Source organism: Gobio gobio (assembly GCF_949357685.1).
Source record: "Gobio gobio genome assembly, chromosome: 8".
Classification (NCBI taxonomy): Eukaryota; Metazoa; Chordata; class Actinopteri; order Cypriniformes; family Gobionidae; genus Gobio; species Gobio gobio.
In genome coordinates, this window is record NC_137114.1 from 34,273,409 (window position 1) to 34,294,063 (window position 20,655).

The 20,655-nt window shown below is 42.1% G+C and overlaps 1 protein-coding gene across 2 annotated transcripts; it reads left to right on the top strand.

Moving 5' to 3' along the window:
* The first annotated feature begins 1,249 nt into the window (after window positions 1-1,249).
* On the top strand, window positions 1,250-20,286 carry LOC307130783 (alpha-2-macroglobulin-like). Of its 2 annotated transcripts, XM_079823967.1 has the most exons (35): window positions 1,250-1,325; window positions 1,749-1,910; window positions 2,314-2,494; window positions 2,649-2,805; window positions 3,679-3,731; window positions 3,823-3,843; window positions 4,016-4,181; window positions 4,283-4,367; window positions 4,574-4,685; window positions 4,793-4,913; window positions 5,027-5,142; window positions 5,235-5,405; window positions 5,486-5,719; window positions 5,827-6,036; window positions 6,125-6,274; window positions 6,507-6,632; window positions 6,777-6,870; window positions 7,329-7,467; window positions 7,687-7,912; window positions 7,983-8,109; window positions 8,187-8,308; window positions 8,406-8,457; window positions 8,976-9,059; window positions 12,134-12,310; window positions 12,472-12,547; window positions 12,738-12,894; window positions 13,129-13,203; window positions 13,285-13,447; window positions 13,548-13,741; window positions 13,833-14,045; window positions 14,161-14,279; window positions 18,195-18,276; window positions 18,378-18,461; window positions 18,563-18,668; window positions 18,971-20,286. In XM_079823967.1, the coding sequence occupies exons 2-35, from the start codon at window positions 1,825-1,827 to the stop codon at window positions 19,009-19,011; spliced, it is 4,320 nt and encodes a 1,439-aa protein (XP_079680093.1). In that variant the 5' UTR covers window positions 1,250-1,325; window positions 1,749-1,824; the 3' UTR covers window positions 19,012-20,286. The 2 variants fall into 2 exon arrangements, with proteins under 2 accessions (XP_079680093.1, XP_079680094.1); XM_079823968.1 differs by lacking the exon at window positions 1,250-1,325 and having other exon boundaries at window positions 1,790-1,910; window positions 5,087-5,142.
* Window positions 20,287-20,655: the final 369 nt, after the last annotated feature.

The following is a 20,655-nucleotide window of genomic DNA, read 5'->3' on the forward strand; positions in this document are numbered from 1 at the left end:
TTTGTTGAAATTATACCTGTTCATCCGGATCCCAATAACACTTTGAGTCTCGCACTGGCCGGATTATGATCTCTTTATCACAAATTCTTGGTTTTGGTCATTAGACATAGGCGATTGACTAATAATCTAGACGGGGCCCCATACTATGTCATGACAATTACATAACACTGACTGTCTAGAAGACACTCAGCATTACGGGCTGACCTGAGTAAAGGATCCTGCCCTGACCCTCCTGAAACATCCCTTAAATACTCAGATAAAGACAGAAACTTCTTTCAAATGTAATGAGTTCACAATGGGAATTTGCATGAATTAAGTCTCCAGACCTTGAGGGCAGGAGGTAATATGCATGAAAGACCAATTGGCAGAGGACACACCCACCACAATAAGCAAAATATCTCGAAACTCTTAAAACCTTTATTACCTTTACTTCTGTGGGAATGAAACATTTGTACCAGCCACACTGAGACATTTCAAATGATTCCAAACATGTATAATACTGTACAGTACTTGTTCACATTAACCCATGCAGATTTTGGCTGAATTATGCGAAGTTCTAAACATAATTTAGGGAGGAGCGAGCCAATCTAATCTTCCAATCAACAGCCAGAGTATAAACATCTGCTTACCTCTCCTCTGTCTCAGATGTTCCAGCATCCCACCACCTCCCCAAACTCCACCTTTATCTTAGGTAGCTTGCCCTACATAATCATTTAGTCACTGTGGGGTATATCAGAGTTCGAGATGAAGCTGCTTCATCGAGCCCCTCATCAGTAGACAGCAAGCCAAATAAGCTTAACATAAATATTTTAAGATTATATGGGCAAACAAACTCTTTAAAGCAGAGAGAAGGAGAAGAGGCAGTGAAGGTAAAGAAATGTAAATTATACAATACTTGGGTGATTGTTCGTCTCGGATGGGGACACGAAATGCACAAGAGTGAGTTCCGATGTTAATTTCCTTTGTTTTCTCAGAGAGTCACATAGTTTTTCCAGTTTCTCCAGTCTTACAATATGCAAGTGTTCCAGTTAGTCTAGCACACGCATACATATGAAACCTGTGGCACTGAACATCTGTTTAGAACATTAAATAGTTATCGCATATAATCTTAGGTAGCAGAAAGTATTTGCATATTTAACATTACACAACAGATTTTAGGTGACTTTCAGTAGCCATGTTTAGTCGTATTGTGTAGGTGGCAGAGAACTTACAAATGCAAACAGCAGTTTACCGTATCTCTCCCACTCAGTTTGAGTGGGTGTATGTTTGTGCCACTGGATGTCAGAGTTGTCTTAACCCCACTATTTGTCTACATCGAGTCAAAGGTCAGTAGCTGTGCATTTCTCTGTATGAGTATGAGTATTAGTTTGTTTTCAGAAGATCACATGTACACTTATACTATGTACTTTAAAGATCTCTTATACTATGTATTTTAAAGATCTTTTAAAGAAATTTAAAGATTTCTTGCATTTTATTGAATACCAAGAACTGACGTCCTCAACTTCTCTTTTGACTGCAAATAAAATGACTATTTAGAATATTTAGATTTACATGCTTAGTTATTCCAACATGTTTATTCTATTTTGTGCAAGAGTAAAGTTTTTGCATGGCTTTACTTGAACTGAGCCTGCTTGTATTTATCAAACTCATCACAAATGAGTTTTTGGACAAACAAAAAAATGCATATTATCACAGGTTGTTGAAATGGTTGAATCATTAATCAGATGATCAATACACATGTTTCGAAGGACCTCCTTTAGCATGAGAGTCTCTTTAAAAGAGACGGTCCAGTTCATCTCATGACCTGGATGATCGCTCGTCATCATGGCTCTGAACATTAGCTGCTGTTGGAAAGGGCTCCTTCTGCTCTCTTTCCTCCTGATCTGTGTCAATGGACAAACATTAGGGCCGTAAGTTTTTAACAATTTCTGCTGAGGAAGGCAGTGTTTTGCTTACTAAGTGTGACAAATTATTAGTCCGACATTTAGTCATTGTGTAAGATAAGTCTTGATGATTTCTCCTGTATTTATATAACTGATATGTGTTGCACAGTAGAGGTTTGCTGTTTGAAAGACAACTTAAGGCATATATAAGATCATTCATAATTAATGACAGAGTATTTTTAAGAGCAATATTGTTCTGAATAAACATGCAAAAATAAAAAAAAATTAAGTCACTAGACTTCATTACACAGTTTGCTCTTGTATTCTCATTTCTTGATCAATAGCAAATTAACCATATAAATGTTTTCTTACAGTTTAATTTTTATTGTTTCTTATTGTATCTTATTGTATGATCATTATCTCTCGGCAGATCTTTCATGGTGACGTTTCCTGCAGTGATCAAGTCAGGATCTGAGGCCAAACTATGTGCAAGTCTTCTCAAGCCCAATGAAAGCCTTGTCCTGAACATTCATCTGGTTCATGGTAACCAGAGCACTTTACTGCTGCAGGAGAAAGTTGAGGAAGAGTTTCATCGCTGCTTTAACTTCAAGGTCTGCCATCAAAATGTGCACAAGATATTGACTATGCAATCAAATTTACATTTGATTTGACACTTTTTAAATTTTTTTTTACTAAATGTTAGTTTCACCATAATGCATATAGTTTTTGTGACGGTTGTGAATACAGTATATTATTTTTCATCAGGCTCCTCTGGTCGAAGCAGAATCAGTGCAGAAAATGAAGGTTGAACTTCAGGGAGAGACTTTCAAGATGACTGAAGAGAGAAAAGTCATGTTCAAGCCTTACCATCCTCTGACCTTTATCCAGACTGATAAACCCATCTATATTCCAGGACAGACAGGTGAGCAGTGAGTGTCTTCAGTAAATAATGCTGGTGTCACTGACATCTAAACCCCGATCACAGCTGATTTATACATTAAGTAAAGCACATTATGATCATGCTATGAGCTGATGTAGTACCATAGGTCAAAAATTACAAATGTTGCACAAGCCAGCAGATGATAAAAAGAAGTAAACAGTTCAATGGATTTACAAAATTGTAGACAGAAAAGAGGAGCAGAAGAAAAGATAAGGAAAGCAGATAAGGTTGAAAGGCTTTGGAAACGGGAATGGTCATCTAGTGTGTGTTTGAGCAATCACCTCATATTCAAACATATATGTAGACTAAATACTGTAATTACAAATAACTGGTGATGTAAATCTCTTGATATCAGTGTGACTTTATTATATTATATGAAATCTAGAGATACTGTGGCTCAAGGTTGATCTCGGAGAGCCACAGCCCTGCAGAGTTTAGCTTCAACCTTAATTAAATATACCTGATGCAGCTAATACAGTCCTTCAGGTTTATTTGAAATCTACAGGTCCGTGTGTTGAAGCAGGCTTGGGACTAAACTCTGAATCTCTCCAGTAGTTTGACACTCCTGCTATAGAGATAATCATTATTGCAGTCTGAGATTCTGAGGCCTTCTTGATTCTAACTGGTCAGCTTGTAAAATGACGGCTAAAACATGCTACTGGGACAGTTAGTTGAATGGCCTCAAAAGACATATTCTCACTGCAAAAGAATACAGTTATCAGCCCTGTATTTGACCCTTAATACGATTACATCCACACACAGTTCAGTCATTTACAGGAGTGAAATACTGACTATAAGTGTGTCCCTCTGAAGACGTCGAAAGTGGAGTTTTTAATACACATTTCAATTTTACAGTGAACTTCAGAGTTGTTACCATGGATACAAACTTTGCACCCCTTGATCAGCAGGTCTGATGTGTTTTTCTAGTTTTCTCTTGCATTGTTGAATACACATTTAATAAATAAACACATTTTTGATAATCAATTTGCTTTTTTACAGTATAGTACAGTGGTTCTTGAGGTAAGAACACAAAACCTTCTGTGCAGTCAAAAAATACACCTTTTAAATCTAATTAACATTATAGAAATATTTGCAATTTTTGTATTTTCTTTAGGCTCATTATACATTTCTTCATTGATAGTCAGGATATGTGTAGACTGTAACTAAATATCTGTACTGTGTATTTAAACAGGACAGTCAAGGTAACCGGATTGGTCAATGGACAAATGTTTCTTCAACAAGGTGGATTTTGCAGCGTTCTTATGATTTAAACCCAGAGGCCCGTCAAGGCATGTACAAACTGAAGGCTTTTATTGGTGACAGGATGATCTCACATGGTTTTGAGGTGAAAAAATATGGTAAGTTATTAAAACAAATGATTTGCAGAGCTGTATGTGAAGAATTAAATATTATCTACTTTGGCTACTAATAACTCTAATTTCTGCCTTTTGACTTTTAGTTTTGCCTAAGTTTGACGTTACTGTAAAAAGCCCAAAGGAAGTAAGTGTTGAAGAAGAGGAACTGATAATTGAGGTTTGCGGAAAGTGAGTGGTTTATTTTATTTCCTGCATTAAGAGAGCAGTGTGTTCTTCCATTCTTGGCACAATTAAGTTACTTTGATTTAATTGTTAATTGTATTCTCTCTTTTTTAAACTTTGGGGTCAGTTACTTACTGTAACCCCTATCCTAATTTATTAGTTTCTTAACTCAACCCTGGGTTGTAGATCAGTTGCTTGCACCTTTTTCACAGATACACTTATGGACAGCCTGTACCTGGTAAATCATGGGTGAAAGTGTGCCGTAATAATTTTTCCTACCATACCGATTACACCAATCCAGTGTGTTTAGAGGAAACCATTGAGGTGTGTGAAATGAAACGCAGTACAAGTAAATTAATGTCACATTATCTTTCCTCCATTTATCCAATTAAACCACTCTTTAGTTAATATGCTATGTTTGTGTTCATTAGATAAAAAAGACAGGCTGTGCCATCCATACCATAGATACATCAGTCTTTTTCAACGACACATTAAAGGATGGGCTGCAGAATTCTCTTCATGTTGAGGCAACGGTTACAGAAGAAGGAACAGGTGAGCAGTTGTATTTAGTCAGATCCTGTTACTGACATTTCTTGAATTTCTAATTTTTTATGTTTTACTTTTATTTTAATAAATATTTATTTTGGTGTTTTTAATATTTACAGAGATCATCATGACAAATTCTGAATCTGTATCTGTATCCCTCACTTATGAAATTGGTAAAGCCACATTTACTGAGCTGCCCAAAACATATGAACATGGATCAGTTATAGAAGGAAAAGTAAGTCTAAAATGAGTTTGTCTCAGTTTAACATCATTGATATGTACAGAATTATTCCTTAATTTATTACTTCAAAATCTTATTTTCAACAGATCAAAGTCTCAAATTTCAAAGGCGCACCAATTCAAAACAAAGAGGTTTATCTTATGGAGGGTCACACCTGGACCCCAAACCTCCTCCTAAATCTGACTACAGACAGCGATGGACTGGCCAGCTTCTCTTTTAATACATCCAGTCATTCTAAAAGTGATATTAATCTGATTGTAAGAGAGTTTGATAGTTTTCTTTTGTGTTCCCTGAAGAGTTCAATTGCATGAGTTATTTCTGATTCTCTGTTATCCAGGCAAGTGTCTATAAAGAGGGCCGTTTTTATGGACAAAACACGCCTTACATCTCTGAGGATACAAAAACAGTTCAGCTCTTCCAGCCTGCCACTCCATACACCCCAACACTAAGTGAATTGATTATAGAGGATACTGAGCAACCATTAAAGTGTGACTCTGAGTTTACAGCCACCATCAAGTATTATTTTGTTGGAGAGACAATTGAAGACTTCAAAACTGACATTGTCTATATGGTGAGAACATGTGCAGTTTGTACATTATTACAGAGATGTTTTTGTTTAACAGTAATATTTGGCTGCACTAGTCAGTTTGTTATCAGAGTGTCATCTGTCTGTTTCAGGTCTTGTCCAAAGGAGTGATCGTTCATCATGGATATGAGAAGGTTGAAGGGAAGATTTCTAATGGAGGAAGAGGCACAATGTCAGTCAAAATGTCTGTTAGTGCAGATCTGGCTCCTGTACTGCAGATTCTGGCATACTGTGTTCTGCCCAGTGAAAATGTTGTTGCTAGTAGCAAAAATTTCAACATTGAAAAGTGTTTCAAAAACAAGGTATGTGTTGTAGCTTTAGAAATGAACCTCTTTAAAAACTGTATTACTGACTCAATTCTAAAATAAATCCTATTCACTGTTCTCACAGGTGTCTCTGCAGTTTTCTCCTGATAAAGCAGTTCCTGGTGAGAAAAACACTCTCCAGCTCTCAGCTCAGCCTGGTTCACTGTGCGGCCTCAGTGCTGTAGATCAGAGCGTCCTGATCCTGAAGTCAGGAGAACGTCTGGATGTTGACAAGGTAAGATGCTTTAAGATTCAGTATTGATTAACTGCGTCTTTACGGTGGGAATCTACAGTGTGAATCTGATAACAGACTTTAGGTATTACTGCTATGATCCATCAGTGTTTAAGCTGACGTCCCGATCTCAGGAAATTTAACATTAATCTTCATTCTTTCTCATCAAAATGGAACTAAAGTTTTGTTGGAAAATACATGAATTATTTAGAAATCATACTGATTCCCGTCACAGATCTTCAACCTGCTGCCAGTGCAATCGGGGTCAGATTATCCTCATAGTGTTGAAGATGAGCGTGAGTGTCTGCTTGTGAGACCCCGTCGAGCTGTGCCGTCAGACAACACCTATGAATCCTTAAAGGTAACAGGTGGATTATATGTGTCAGTGCAGTAGATAATGATTGGGAGAGTAAATTCCTAAAAAAGGCCCTCTTGGTTATACTGACAATAAAAAGTATTTGTATTTTCATGACTTTTATTGTGGATCTTCATTGACATTTGACAGAGAGTGGGATTGAAGATGGCAACAAATTTGGTTGTGCGAGTCCCTCGGTGTCTGTCATACAGAGGCTTGATGTATCGCCGTAACCATTATATAGGTACATGAACATTAATACAATCCAAGCTGTAATTTTTTAATGTGGAGGTGCTTGTAATGAAATATGTTTAAAAAAATAAAATGTTCGATTTGTGAAATTCCACAATTCAATTATAGTGATGTAGTAGGAAAAGACAGGGTTTTTTTCTGGGGTTATTAGTTAACTTTGAATCAGTGTTATTATTGGTAACAAAAACTTAACTATATAACTTTTGTAAAATAAAAATAAAACATTCACTTTGGCAGCTCTAAAATACTAAAACTAAAATTAAATATAAATAAATTGAAACTAGAAAACTCTGAAAAGAATCAAATAAACCTGTAAATGAAAATAAAATAATGTGTATTAAATTGAGGATCTGCCTTCCATTTGCTGTTTACCTAAGACTGTATGTAGACTTGACTGATATTTTTCACATACATATCTAAAACTACAAAATATCACTCTTTTTTTTCTAGCGATGAATCATCACGGTATTATAAAGGCTTTACCAATGGGTGTTGTTAAGGCTAATCTAGACACTGACAGAGGTTCTCCAGCAGTGACGATTCGGACCGTCTTTCCAGAAACGTGGATCTGGGAACTTGCTGAAGTGGGGTATGTGAAGCGTCAGGACATTTAACATCATATTTATCTTATTACTCATCTTTAATACATCATCTCCCTTCATACCCACAGGAAAGAAAATACCCTTCTTGCTTTGCAGATTCTGAATCTAGTTTTTTATCATCTGTATGCTGCTGAATGTTGTTATTTATTACAGGAAAAATGGCAGCGTCAGAATCAAATATGGCTATTGTTGTAATTCCCCCACAGGGACTCTGGATCAGCTCAGGTTCCTGTCACCGTTCCTGACACCATCACCTCTTGGGAGACGGAGGCCTTCTGTCTGTCCTCCGAAGGTCTGGGTCTGGCTCCTCCTGCTCAGCTGACAGTTTTCCAGCCCTTCTTCCTGGAGCTCTCTCTGCCTTACTCCATCATCCGTGGGGAGATCTTTGAGCTGAAGGCCACTGTCTTCAACTATCTGTCCAAGTGCATCATGGTGAGATTTCAGACTCAGTCTAATCAAATTATATCAAATATGCCACTAATCATGTGTGGTTGATTGACAGGTTAAAGTGACTCCAGCTCCTTCCTCAGACTACACTCTCAAAGCCTCCTCTGATGATCAGTATTCATCCTGTCTATGTGCTAACGGTAGAAAAACCTTTAAATGGATCCTCACTCCTTCTGTTCTTGGTGAGTTTTCCAGTCTGAATCATTGTTTCTCAGTGTTTGTGTCTGTTGTATCTTCACGTACATGTCTTGTGTTGTAGGAAACTTGAATATAACAGTCAGTGCAGAAGCAGAGGCGTCCCAGACTGTGTGTGACAATGAGATTGTGAGCGTCCCAGGGAGAGGACGCATTGACACGGTCACACGAAGTTTGCTCGTACAGGTCAGTGCATGTGAAGTGTCTCCTGACATCATTTACCCATGATCCTTATGCTGCTTATGTCAGAATGATGTGTTAATGTGATTGTTTGATGATGCAGGCGGAAGGAACTGAAAAGACAGAGACTCACAGCTGGTTACTGTGTCCAAATGGTTAGTCTGCAAATATTTCATATATTTTGGTGTATAAGTGGCGATAATGCTTTTGTTCAGTTTTTTGGAGACAGTGCAGTGAAGCTTTTTCAACGGACAAAAAGTCAATATGTTTGGCATTAAGTCTGTAAAGACTAATTTGCTCTTTATCTTCCAAACACAAACTCAAACTTCATGAAAATTAGTACACATTGCATAGAAGACATTTTGAGGACACACCAAATTTGAGGGCCAATAGAGGGAGCTAAAATATACACTAACCAAAATATTCTCATGTCTCTGACATTTTAATTGAGAAAGTTGAAATTTGTCAGGCTTTCATGACAACTGTAGTTTAGTTGTTCAGATGTGCCAAATATTGAAATTGTGGCAGTTTTCTCCCCTTTTCCAAAGTGCTTAAAGCACTCCTGCTTGTGATAATAATATTATTATTGTGACTTCAAAGATGGTATTAGAATGTACATTTCATAACGTTACTCTGCTGATCTCTGATATGTGTTTTTTGTCTGTCTGGTCAGGTGACAGTCTCTCAGAGGAAGTGGCTCTGGCTCTTCCTAAAGATGTGATAGAGGGATCAGCCAGATCCTCTGTTTCAGTCATTGGTAACATTTACATATACAAGAAGAAATGAGGAGATTGGGTTTGGAATTATAGTGAGTTCCCTTTCAAGGGAACTCGCGCTGCGTCACCGCTTTGAGAATGCCTTTGCGTGATTGCGTCGTGAAGCTCATATGTAATCAGTCAAATAGAGAGACGGAATGTCATAGGCGGGTGACGTCATTGACCGGAGACTAAAAAGCAAGTCAGGAAGAACACGCCCACAGCTTCTGTTGCCTTCAGCAAGCTCTGTGTTGAACATTGTCCCTGTCAGTTCTGTGTTTGTGTCTGAGTTCAGACTTTTTTGTTTTCATACAACAAGTTGCAACACATACTGATACAATTGAGAGACACAATGGCGAGCGAACAGCACGGGCCCTATCTTGCACCCAGCGCAATTGACTTTGTACACAGACGCATGTGTCATTCCTATTTTGCACCCGCGCAAAGCGCGCTTTTCCCTCCACAGAAGCACGTCGCTAAACTAGTGAATGAACTTGCGCTACCTGTGCGGTTCAGCGCAAAAAAGGAGCCGTGTTCCGGCGCAAACAATCCCTGGTGCTATTTTGCTGTTCCATTAAACAATTGCGCCACTGACCAGAAAAAATCTAGTCTAAAGTCAGTGGCGCGTTGCGCGTTGTTCATTATGCTATTTTAAGGGCGCATGCTTGACCATAATGTATAGCGTGCACAACGCGCATACACTTTGCTCATGTAATCTACACAGATGCAACAGTTATTTTTGCAAATCATAAATTGTTACACTAAAAAATATTAACACATGAGATGACGGAAATCATTGTGGTGTACCACGAAGATGTGAAAAAATAGGCATAAATCTAGCTTACAAATTATTCAGGCTAATTGTAGTCTAATAATTAAGGAGACCTGTTTGCCCAATAGTGGCAACTTCTGGCAAGACATATATGTATATAAGGACATCTAAAAAATTGGTTTGTCCGTCAAGAACCAGGAAAAAAAATCGGTGAGGGTGGACGCAGCGATGTCCTCTGCTGGCATCAGGTCCTGAGTAGAGGCAGATCCACCTCCCGTTACACGGCGTGCCTGATTGATGCTGGCAAGCTTGGACTTTCCCCGTCTTCTGATGTCATTGAAGCGCTTGCGGCACTGGTGCGACGTCCTGGGGATGCCAGCTGATGAAACAATTGTGGCTATTTCCTCCCACGCCTGTTTAACCGACGCTACTTTGGGTGGGTTTCTCCCATCCCCATACAACACAACTTCTCTGTCTTTCACTGCTCTTACAAGCACATCAGTCTCCTCGGCTGTGAACCGCTCCTGGCGTGCGCCTGGTAAATACGCCATAATAATAGCAATCCATAATGGAACTTGCGCACCTGCTTTTACAGGGAATGTTGGATGACGCTCTGATTGGTTTATTCACGTTACGCCCAAACCACACCTATGAATAATGAAGCTACTTCAGACCAACCCATTTTAGATTTGCGCCGGGCGCAAGAGCCATTTATCCCGCCGGGAAAATAGCAACAGCGCCGAGACCCGCCCACAAAGTTACTTGCGCTTCGCGCTTTGACACTTGCGTTTCAGATCGTTAAAATAGGGCCCCATTTCAGAAAGTGTGTTCCTCCCTGCTCACACTACATCACGAGCAGGGATACACACTTTATGTGTGTTGTTTGTTTGGGAGAGCCATTAAAGCCCCAACACTGCCCACTAAGCCATTAAAAACAACTTCAGCGCTAGTGGGCAAAGCATACTCGGCAGCGGGTTAGGCCGCCGCATGTCTGCACACTATGTCCATCGTGCAGGCCTACCAGGATGATCTGCTGAGGGACCTGGGGGATAGTCGCGAGATCGGAGTTGACGTCATTAATGAGCTCCGATCTTCGGCAGATTTAGCTCTCCGGGCCACCAAGGAGATGGCAAAGTCTATAGGCCGTTCTATGGCAGCCCTGGTGGCCACGGAGAGGCATTTATGGTTAAATCTTATGGAGATTAAGGAGAAAGATATGAGATTTATGCTTGACGTGCCGTTGTCTCCTGACGGCCTGTTTGGTGGCGCCGTCTGTACCGTCACTGACAGGTTCCGGGAGGCAAAGAAGTAAGCTGCGGCGCTCAAGCAGTTTCTCCCCCGTGAGCCCCAGGCCCCGCCTGCTGCTGTGCGGGAGCAGCAGGCGCTGGGTTTGAGCTCCTCACATCGGGTGCAGCAGAAACAGAGCGTCGCCACCCGTACCCCCCCTCAAGAAGTGTGGGGCGGTGGGCGGCGCTTGCAGGGGCAGCCTTCCAAGGGTAAGACTGATCTGAGGACAGTCATTATCTCAAGGCTGCGTCGAAGAAGCCCTGACGCCAGTGTGCCCAGGGCTGTGAGGGCGGTGTTCACCTCAGCATACGGTGCCCGTCTGTCGTCGGTGCCCTCACAGGGTCAATCCACCAACCCCGCCCGAGTCCTCCTCCGAGGGAGATGGCGCTGTCGAGCCAGTTGTTCCCTGCAGGTCCGCCGTTTCAGGGCACTGCGCTCCGGGCCCACTCAACTAGGAGTATGGCTGCCTCTCAGGCACTTTGGCAGGGGCCTCCCTGCAGGATGTTTTGTGATGCGGCAGGCTGGTCCTCACCGCACACTTTATCAGGCTCTTCGAGCTCGACATTAATGCTAAACCTGGGGCTCGGGTGCTTGCCCCTTAGACAACGTCACAGCGGGCACCCGGCTCCTATGGGGGCGTGGGTATTCTCGTTCCCAAAGCGGTGACGAAGCGCAAGTTCCCTTGAAAGGGAGCGCCTCGGTTAGGACTGTAACCTTAGTTCCCTGAATAGGGAATGAGATGCTGCGTCACTCTGCCATACTCCCTGCATGCCCGCAAGAGTCTTGCTTCATCCATTCCAGAAGCTGTGGGCGGGTTCTTCCTGACTTGCTTTATAGTCTCCGGTCGATGACGTCACCCGCCTATGACGTTCCGTCTCTCTATTGGACTGATTACATATGAGCTTCACGACGCAATCACACAGAGGCATTCTCAAAGCGGTGAAGCAGCGCTTCCCCTATTCAGGGAACTAAGGTTACAGTCGTAACCGGGACGTTTCATTTGTGTATGGTTTATAGGAGACATATTGGGTCGGGCACTGAGGAATCTTCACGGATTATTACGGATGCCGTACGGCTGTGGAGAGCAAAACATGGCTGTTCTTTCTCCCAATATTTACATTCTACAGTATCTGGAGAACACGGAGCAGCTCACCTCAGCCATCCGAGAGAGAGCCACAGGCTTCCTGAAGAGTGGTGAGAGACATCAATCATGTCAAGAAAATACTGAGACGGTTTGATACCAAATGATACATTTTTCAACACACCTGAATGCCATGCAGTAAAGTTAAATATTCAGACACATTGAGTCAACCCAAACAAACTGTTGAAGTGTTAACCATTATCACACAAAACAGGATACCAGAGACAAATGAACTACAAGCATTTTGATGGATCATACAGCACATTTGGTTATGGTGATGGAAATACATGGTAAATATATTTTCACTATTACTTTTCTTAAACAGAAATAATATCAAGGTAATCTACAATAATAAACCCAAGAGGATGGTACAAAACACATTTAAAAATGAACCTCTCAGTTCAAATTCAAATCAGATTCATGATGGATGAAATTCACTGAAAATTTCATTTTTTTAAATTATATCTTCCACACCACCAGGTTGACTGCCTTTGTGCTGAGGTCCTTTGGCAAAGCACAGAAATACATATTCATTGATCCAGAAATTATTCAGAGTGCAAAGAATTGGTTAATAAGCAGACAGGATTCAGACGGCTGTTTTATCCAACAGGGAAGATTGTTCAACAACAGAATGAAGGTCTGTCAAATTCTATCTATCTGTATCTCTCTATCTATCACTCTAGAACGCAACCACTTAGAATGGCCTAGTAACTATTTATGAAATCTGTTATCTAAGACCTGTAAATGTTCAAGCTTAAAAAAAAAAAACATTTAGACTTCTCAAGCCAACATCAAAGTTTGTCTTGATGAATTTTCCTTTAATAGTTTGAGTGTGTTGCTTTATTTATCTTTTATTGCTTATATATTTCAGGGTGGAGTGAATGATAATGTGACCATGACGGCCTACATTACTGCATCATTGCTTGAACTGGAAACTCCAATCACAGTAAGTTCATCTACAGGAAACGCATTATAAACTCATAGAAAAATGACCCTAACAACGTCTGTTTCTCTGTTTTTGTCACAGGATCCTGTTGTCACTAAAAGTTTGTCATGCTTGAGGTCCGTCGTTGAGGATGTCAAAAACACTTACATCACTGCTCTGCTCGCCTACACTTTCAGTCTGGCTAGAGACACAGACACTCGACAGCAGCTTTTCAAGAAACTGGAGGATGTTGCTTTTTCAGACGGTAAGAGGTTTGTTTCTGATGACTTTCTGTTGTCTTTTATGACTGTACTATATTTTTTTGTCATGCTCATTGAGTTACGTGTGTGTCTTTTGTTCTTAAGGGTCTCATCTCCACTGGTCTCAGTCTGCATCTGCTGATGACTCTGATTCTCTGGCAGTGGAGATCAGCTCATATGTGCTGCTGGCTGTTCTCACTGCAGATCCAGTCACTACAGCTGATCTGGGCTATGCTAACAGGATTGTCAGCTGGCTTGTGAAGCAGCAGAATGCCTATGGAGGATTCTCCTCCACACAGGTTACTCAAACTACTCAATCAAACACATTATTGCTGAATGTGCTGGTGTGAATGAGTAAAAGTGACATTACTGAACAAATTTATTTCCCAGGACACAGTGGTGGCTCTTCAGGCTCTGTCTTTGTTCGCCACCAAAGTGTTCAGCTCTGACGGCTCCAGCACAGTGACTGTACAGTCAGCAGGAGACACTCACCACTTTGATGTCAATCAGGATAACAAGTTACTGTACCAGGAGAAGCAGCTGCAGAACATTCCAGACAAATACAGCATTGAAGTGAAGGGCTCAACCTGTGTGTCTGTGCAGGTCTGCAATGCGTTCAGCTTCATTTACTCTCACTCCTTATCTCTCTTGGAGTTTTGTGGTTATTCTGCTTTGACATGGTTTATTAACTTATTTTTGTTTGTGTTGGCTCTCTCAGATGGCTCAGTTCTACAACATTCCCATTCCTACTGAAGCTAAAACTTTGAGCATTGATGCTAAGATTGAGGGAGATTGCAAAACATTGGGACAAAATTTCATTTTGAAATTCACCGTCAAGTAAGAAAATTTGTAGTCAAGTCAAAACAGTTGAACATGATTATTAAGATTAACTAACAAATAAATATTTACAGATTTTTTTAAACATCTTAATAAACACAAAAGCAATATAAACTGAAATGGCTGTTATCCGTAGTTAAAACTGCAACGTTTGAGAAACGTCTCGGTTTCGACTGTAACCTTAGTTCCCTGAATAGGGAACGAGACGCTGCGTCACCGCTTTGAGAACGCCTCTGCTTGATTGCGTCGTGAAGCACATATGTCATCAGTCCAATAGAGAGACGGAACGTCATAGGCGGGTGACGTCATAGACCCGGAAACTATAAAGCATACCGGCAAACACACGCCTTTAGCTTCTGGGATAGGCTGAAACAAGACGCTTGCAGGCATGCGGGGAGTATGGCAGGGTGACGCAGTGCCTCTTTCCCTATTCAGGGAACTAAGGTTAGTCGTAACCGAGACGTTCCCCTTCAAGGGAACTCGTGCTGCGTCACCGCTTTGGGAACGAGAATACCCACGCCCCCATAAGAGCCGGATGCCCACCTGCCTGTGATTATGTTAGGAGGCGAGAACCCGAGCCCCAGGAGTAGCATTGATGTCATGCTCGTAAACCCTGACGAAGGTGAGCGGTGAGGACCAACCCGCCGCATCACAAACATCTTGCAGGGAGGCCCCTGCTTACAGTGCCTGCGAGGCAGCCATACTCCTAGTGGAGTGGGACCGGACAGCCAAAGGAGAAGGCTCTCCAGCCGCCACATAAGCAAGTGAGATAGCCTCGACCACCCACTTGCTCATCCTCTGCTCCGCAGGTCTTAACCTCAAAGTGCCACGGAGAAAACAAGTAACTAAGGGGTGTCACCCCAATGAAACACCACCCAAAGGAGTGTGGTAAGCTGCTAAGGCTGCCATGTACACCTTTAATATGGAGGGAGCTAGCCCAGCAGAGAAGCTCTCCTGCAGGAACTCCAGCACCGTGCTCGCAGGGCAGTTAACTGGATCCCACAGGCGATCTCTGCACCATAAGGTGAAGAGTCTCCACTACAAAGCGTACAGTTTCCTCATGGAGGGAGCCCTAGAGTGTAGAATGGTCTCAACAACCTCGGTTGAGAGACCAGAAGTTATGAGCTGGGCCCCCTCAGAGGCCAAGCCCACAGTTTCAACAGCTCCGGGCAAGGGTGTACGAAGACACCGCCCGCCTGGTAGAGAAGGTCCCTCCTGAGCGGAATCTCCAGGGGAGAGCCGTCGAGGAGAGACACCAGGTCTGCAAGCCAAACTCGACCCGGCCAGAACGGGGCTACTAGTAGTAGACGGGCCCCGTCTCGGCGCACTCTCTCTAGAACTCCCGGAAGCAGAGCAATCGGGGGAAATGCGTACAGGGGCAGCCTCGGCCACTCCTGTACCATAGCATCCAGCCCCAGCGGAGCTGGAGGCATCAGGGAGAACCACAGACGACAATGAGAGTTCTCGTGAGTGGCGAACAGGTCCACATGAGCCCAACCGAATTTCTCCCAAAGGAGCTCCACCACCTCGGTGTGGAGTCTCCACTCCCCGGGCCTCGGCCCCTGCCTCGACAGGATGTCTGCTTCCACATTCAACCGCCCAGGGATATACATAGCCTTGACTGAGAGCAGTTTCCCCTGGAACCAGTGGAGGATAAGTCGAGTCAACTTGTATAACTGATGAGATCTTAACCCCCCCTCATGGTTGATGTAAGAGACCACCGTTGTGCTGTCTGTGCGAACGAGCACATGATGGCCCCTGAGATATGGCAGGAAGTGCTTCAGAGCCTGAAACACCGTCAGCATTTCCAGACAATTTATGTGTCACAAATGATGGTGTTCCTGCCATAAGTCCTGGGCCGTAAGGGAGGCATCCGTGGTCAGAGATACCCACTGACACGGTGCCCCCAGTAACTGGCCTTGGGCCAGGAACCAAGGGTCCTTCCACATGACCAAGGTGCGGAGACACCGCCGCGAAGCCTTGATCACACGAAAAGGATTTCCCCTCGGGGAAAACCCCCTGGTCTTGAGCCACCACTGCAGTGGTGTTGAACTGCGAGACAAGCTGACTGTGCTAGGATAAGCCAGTCGTCGATGTAGTTGAGAATGCGAATCCCCTGCATCTGCTAGGGGACTAACGCAGCATCCACACACTTTGTGAATGTGCGGGGTGGAAGTGCTAGACCGGAGGGAAGCACCCGATATTGGTACGCTTCTCCCCTGAAAGCGAACCTCAGGTACTTCCTGTGCTGTGGAAGGATGGAGACATGGAAATAAGCATCCTTGAGATCTATTGTGACAAACCAGTCCTCAGACCTGATTTGAGAGACAATCTGTTTGAGTGTAAGCATCCTGAACTTGAGCTTTGCCACCGAGCGGTTCAGAACGCGAAGATCTAAGATTGGTGCAGCCCTCCATCCTTCTTTGGCATGATGAAGAACCGGCGATAAAAGCCTGACTCTCTGTCTGGTAGGGGAATACTCTCTATTGCCTCCTTTCGCAACAGAGTCTGTACTTTCTGAGCCATAACCAGAGCCTGCTCGGGGCCCACCACCGCCGTATCCTTGGTGGCATGGAGAGCGAGATCAGCGGAAGACCGGAGCTCATTAATGACATCTGCCCCGATCTCTTGGCTCTCATCCAGGTCCTTCAGCAGGTCAGCCTGGTATGCCTGCACGATAGCCATCGTGTGCAGACATGCGGCGGCCTGACCTTCAGCTGAGTATGCTTTGCCCACTAAGGAAGATGTAGTTTTAAGGGGCTTAGTGGGCAAAGATGGAGCTTTAATTGGTAAATCACACCATAACCATGTTTCTTCAGCACCGTGATGTTACTATATACAGACGTATGGGGGCTGAAAACACTTGAAGACATGGGCCGCTTCCACGATCTCGACACCTCAGTGTGGAGATCCGTGAAGAACGGCAAGCTCCGTCTTGGAGGCTGAGCAGAGCAGGTGGGAAGGAAGTGCTCATCAAGTCTGATTTTAATTGATGAGCACTCCTGATGTTCATTACAGCTCTACTCAGCACTTCCATAAGCTCCTCACTAGGGGGGATTGAAGTGGCGAGTCTTCAATCCCCGCGTCGATACTGCAGACATCCACCTCCTCGGAGGAAGACAACTGCAGCACCGAGGTCACCCCCCCGGGCAGGAGAAACCGCAGCGCCGGCTCCCGAACCCAGAGAAGCAGCACTGGATCTGGCGGGTGAAGGCTGAGATAGGGCTGGACCCGTCTCAAACCCCTTCGCCAGATCCATCTGTGAACCCCACGACATCGACAGCGGGGCCAGTGCTGCGAGGAGCGTGAACCCGGCGGGATCGCAGCACGCGGAGAGGCAGCGCCTCACAATGCTCACAGCCGGCACCCTCGAGCACCGACTGGGCGTGCTGCTCACCCACACAAACAACACACATCAAGTGTGTATCCCCACTCGTAATGTAGCGTGAGCAGGGAGGAACACACTGTCTGAAATGCTGTTCGCTCGCCATAATATATCTCTTCTGTGTAATATCAGTGTGAGTGCAAACTTGAATGAGAAAATAACAAAGTCTGAACTCAGACACAAACACAGAGCTTGGACAGACAATGACACAGAGCGCTTGTTGAAGGCAACAGAAACTAAATGCGTGTGTTTGCCGGCATGCTTTATAGTTTCCGGGTCTATGACGTCACCCGCCTATGGTGTTCCGTCTCTCTATTGGACTGATGACATACGTGCTTCACGACGCAATCACGCAGAGGCGTTCTCAAAGCGGTGACGCAGCGCGAGTTCCCTTGAAGGGGAAAAACATTTTTAATAATTATGAGTGATGAAAACTGTGTCTTGTTAATTATTCTGAGTTTTGTTCTCACTTATTTGTAAATTTAAATGAGCCATTTAAGAACCAATTCTTTTCATTTGCTCTTTTACAGATATGATGGTCTAAATAAAAGGACTAACATGGTCATTGTGGATATTAAACTCTTATCTGGATTCACAGCTGATACATCAATGGTGCGTTTGAGTGATTCATCACAAAATTTGTATCACAAAATGTGTACATTTTCTAGAGCTCTCTATTTAACCAGAAATTAACCAGCACTTCTTCCCCACAGCTTAGACCTTTTTTCGTTATGTACATGCCACGTGTGGAACGGGTCGATTCTAAAGATGATCATGTCATTGTGTATTTGAAGGAGGTGAGAGAACAGCAACATTCATATGATTTCATGTCATTAGGTCGATTCATAAACATTTTGTCCGTAATGTCCATGACTGATGAGTTTGTTTCCTCCTGCAGATCCCACAACATTTTCCAATGATTTTCCAGATTCAACTGAAACAGGTTCTTCCAGTGAGGAATCTCAAGCCAGCTGTGGTCAAAGTGTACGATTACTACCAAACAAGTAAGATCTAATATGCCAGTGTTGAATATTTTGAACATGTGATGTAGAGAAAACAAAGTCGGCACACTACCACTGCTGCTTACAAAAATCAGTCTTCGTCAGGTTACATTTTAATAAATTGATTTTTGGAAGCAGCAGTGGCAGCGTGCCGACTTTTGTTTACTCTACAATGAAATGCTTTATTTGATCATGCACCTGCCAAACATTTTTGGGATGTGCATTACTACTTTGAACACGTGATGCACATTGTTCATTCAGATTTCCATGGTTGTATGAATGTGAACATCTTCCTTTTCCTTCAGGTGATCAGTCAGAGGCAGAATACTCCTTCCCCTGTGAATGAAGATGCTGAAGTGCGTCACCTCATAGTCCAGCTTGGATAAAGATGTTTGAACACTCTAATGTTTAATATTATAATGTTTATTCTTTATCCTTGACAAATTATTTCCAATCCATCAACCCAAATCAGGACTAACCCCCAAATCCTCATCAGTTTCTTTTGCCATATCTCTTGAGAACATGATTAATAAATTCACAATGTATATGAATAATAAAAGTGATGAAAACAAGTTATGGTGAGCACGTTGGATTGTTGAATGTATAGTAACGACATGCTTCAGATAAGATTATTACGCTGATATGAATTTTAAGTCTTATCTCAGCTCTGCTTTTTTATCTTGACACATTGTAAGAGGGTAATTTATATCCATTGTTGGTCCTCATGCTGTAGAATATTCAATTTGTCCTTATTGTAGTTATTATTAATTGAACAGCCCCACATGGAAAGAACCTATATGAGGATATATGCACATATATGAAACCTATATGCAGTTTATATGCACATATATGCTGCATATATGCACATATATAATAATATATATGCTGCATATATGCCGCATATATGCGTATATATGAAACCTATATGCAGTTTATATGCACATATATGCTGCATATATACAGCATATATGCACATATATGATAATATATATGCTGCATATATGCGTATATATGCCGAATATATGTGTATATATGAAACCTATATGCAGTTTATATGCACATATATGATAATATATATGCTGCATATATGCGTATATATACCACATATAGGCAAAATTGAGGTGCATATATGTGCATATACAGGCCATATAGGTATCCTGTATTGCTTCTTTATATCCACATATAAGCCCTATACATACAAGATATGTCTCCTATATAGCTCATGGCAGGATCTGGTCAGTTTGGAGCTCACCTGCATTTTAAGTCAGGCTCAAATGAATTTGTTTATTTTTTTAACAGTCCTTTCCATTGATTTTTTTGTCATTATATCATAAATTAATAAATAAATAAAAAATAACTGTGCCCCCTTTTGTCCACATGTATATTTTTCTGACACTATCCTGTGTTGACTTCAGAGTGACATCAGGCCCTGACCACCATTTTCATCCGGCCAAACACAGTGAGAGACAGGTTCTTTCATTTTGTATGTGGCCAGCTGAGAGAGATGATACATTTGCACCTGAATCAAAACTTAAAGGTCCTGTTTTTCCTGTTTTTTAAACTTTGATTGTGTTTACAGTGTGCAATATAACATGAATAATAAAAGTGATGAAAACAAGTTATGGTGAGCACGTTGGATTGTTGAATGTATAGTAACGACATGCTATGGCAACATTTCAGAATCAGATAAGATTATTACGCTGATATGAATTTTAAGTCTTATCTCAGCTCTGCTTTTTTATCTTGACACATTGTAAGAGGGTAATTTATATCCATTGTTGGTCCTCATGCTGTAGAATATTCAATTTGTCCTTATTGTAGTTATTATTAATTGAACAGCCCCACATGGAAAGAACCTATATGAGGATATATGCACATATATGAAACCTATATGCAGTTTATATGCACATATATGCTGCATATATGCACATATATGATAATATATATGCTGCATATATGCCTCATATATGCGTATATATGAAACCTATAT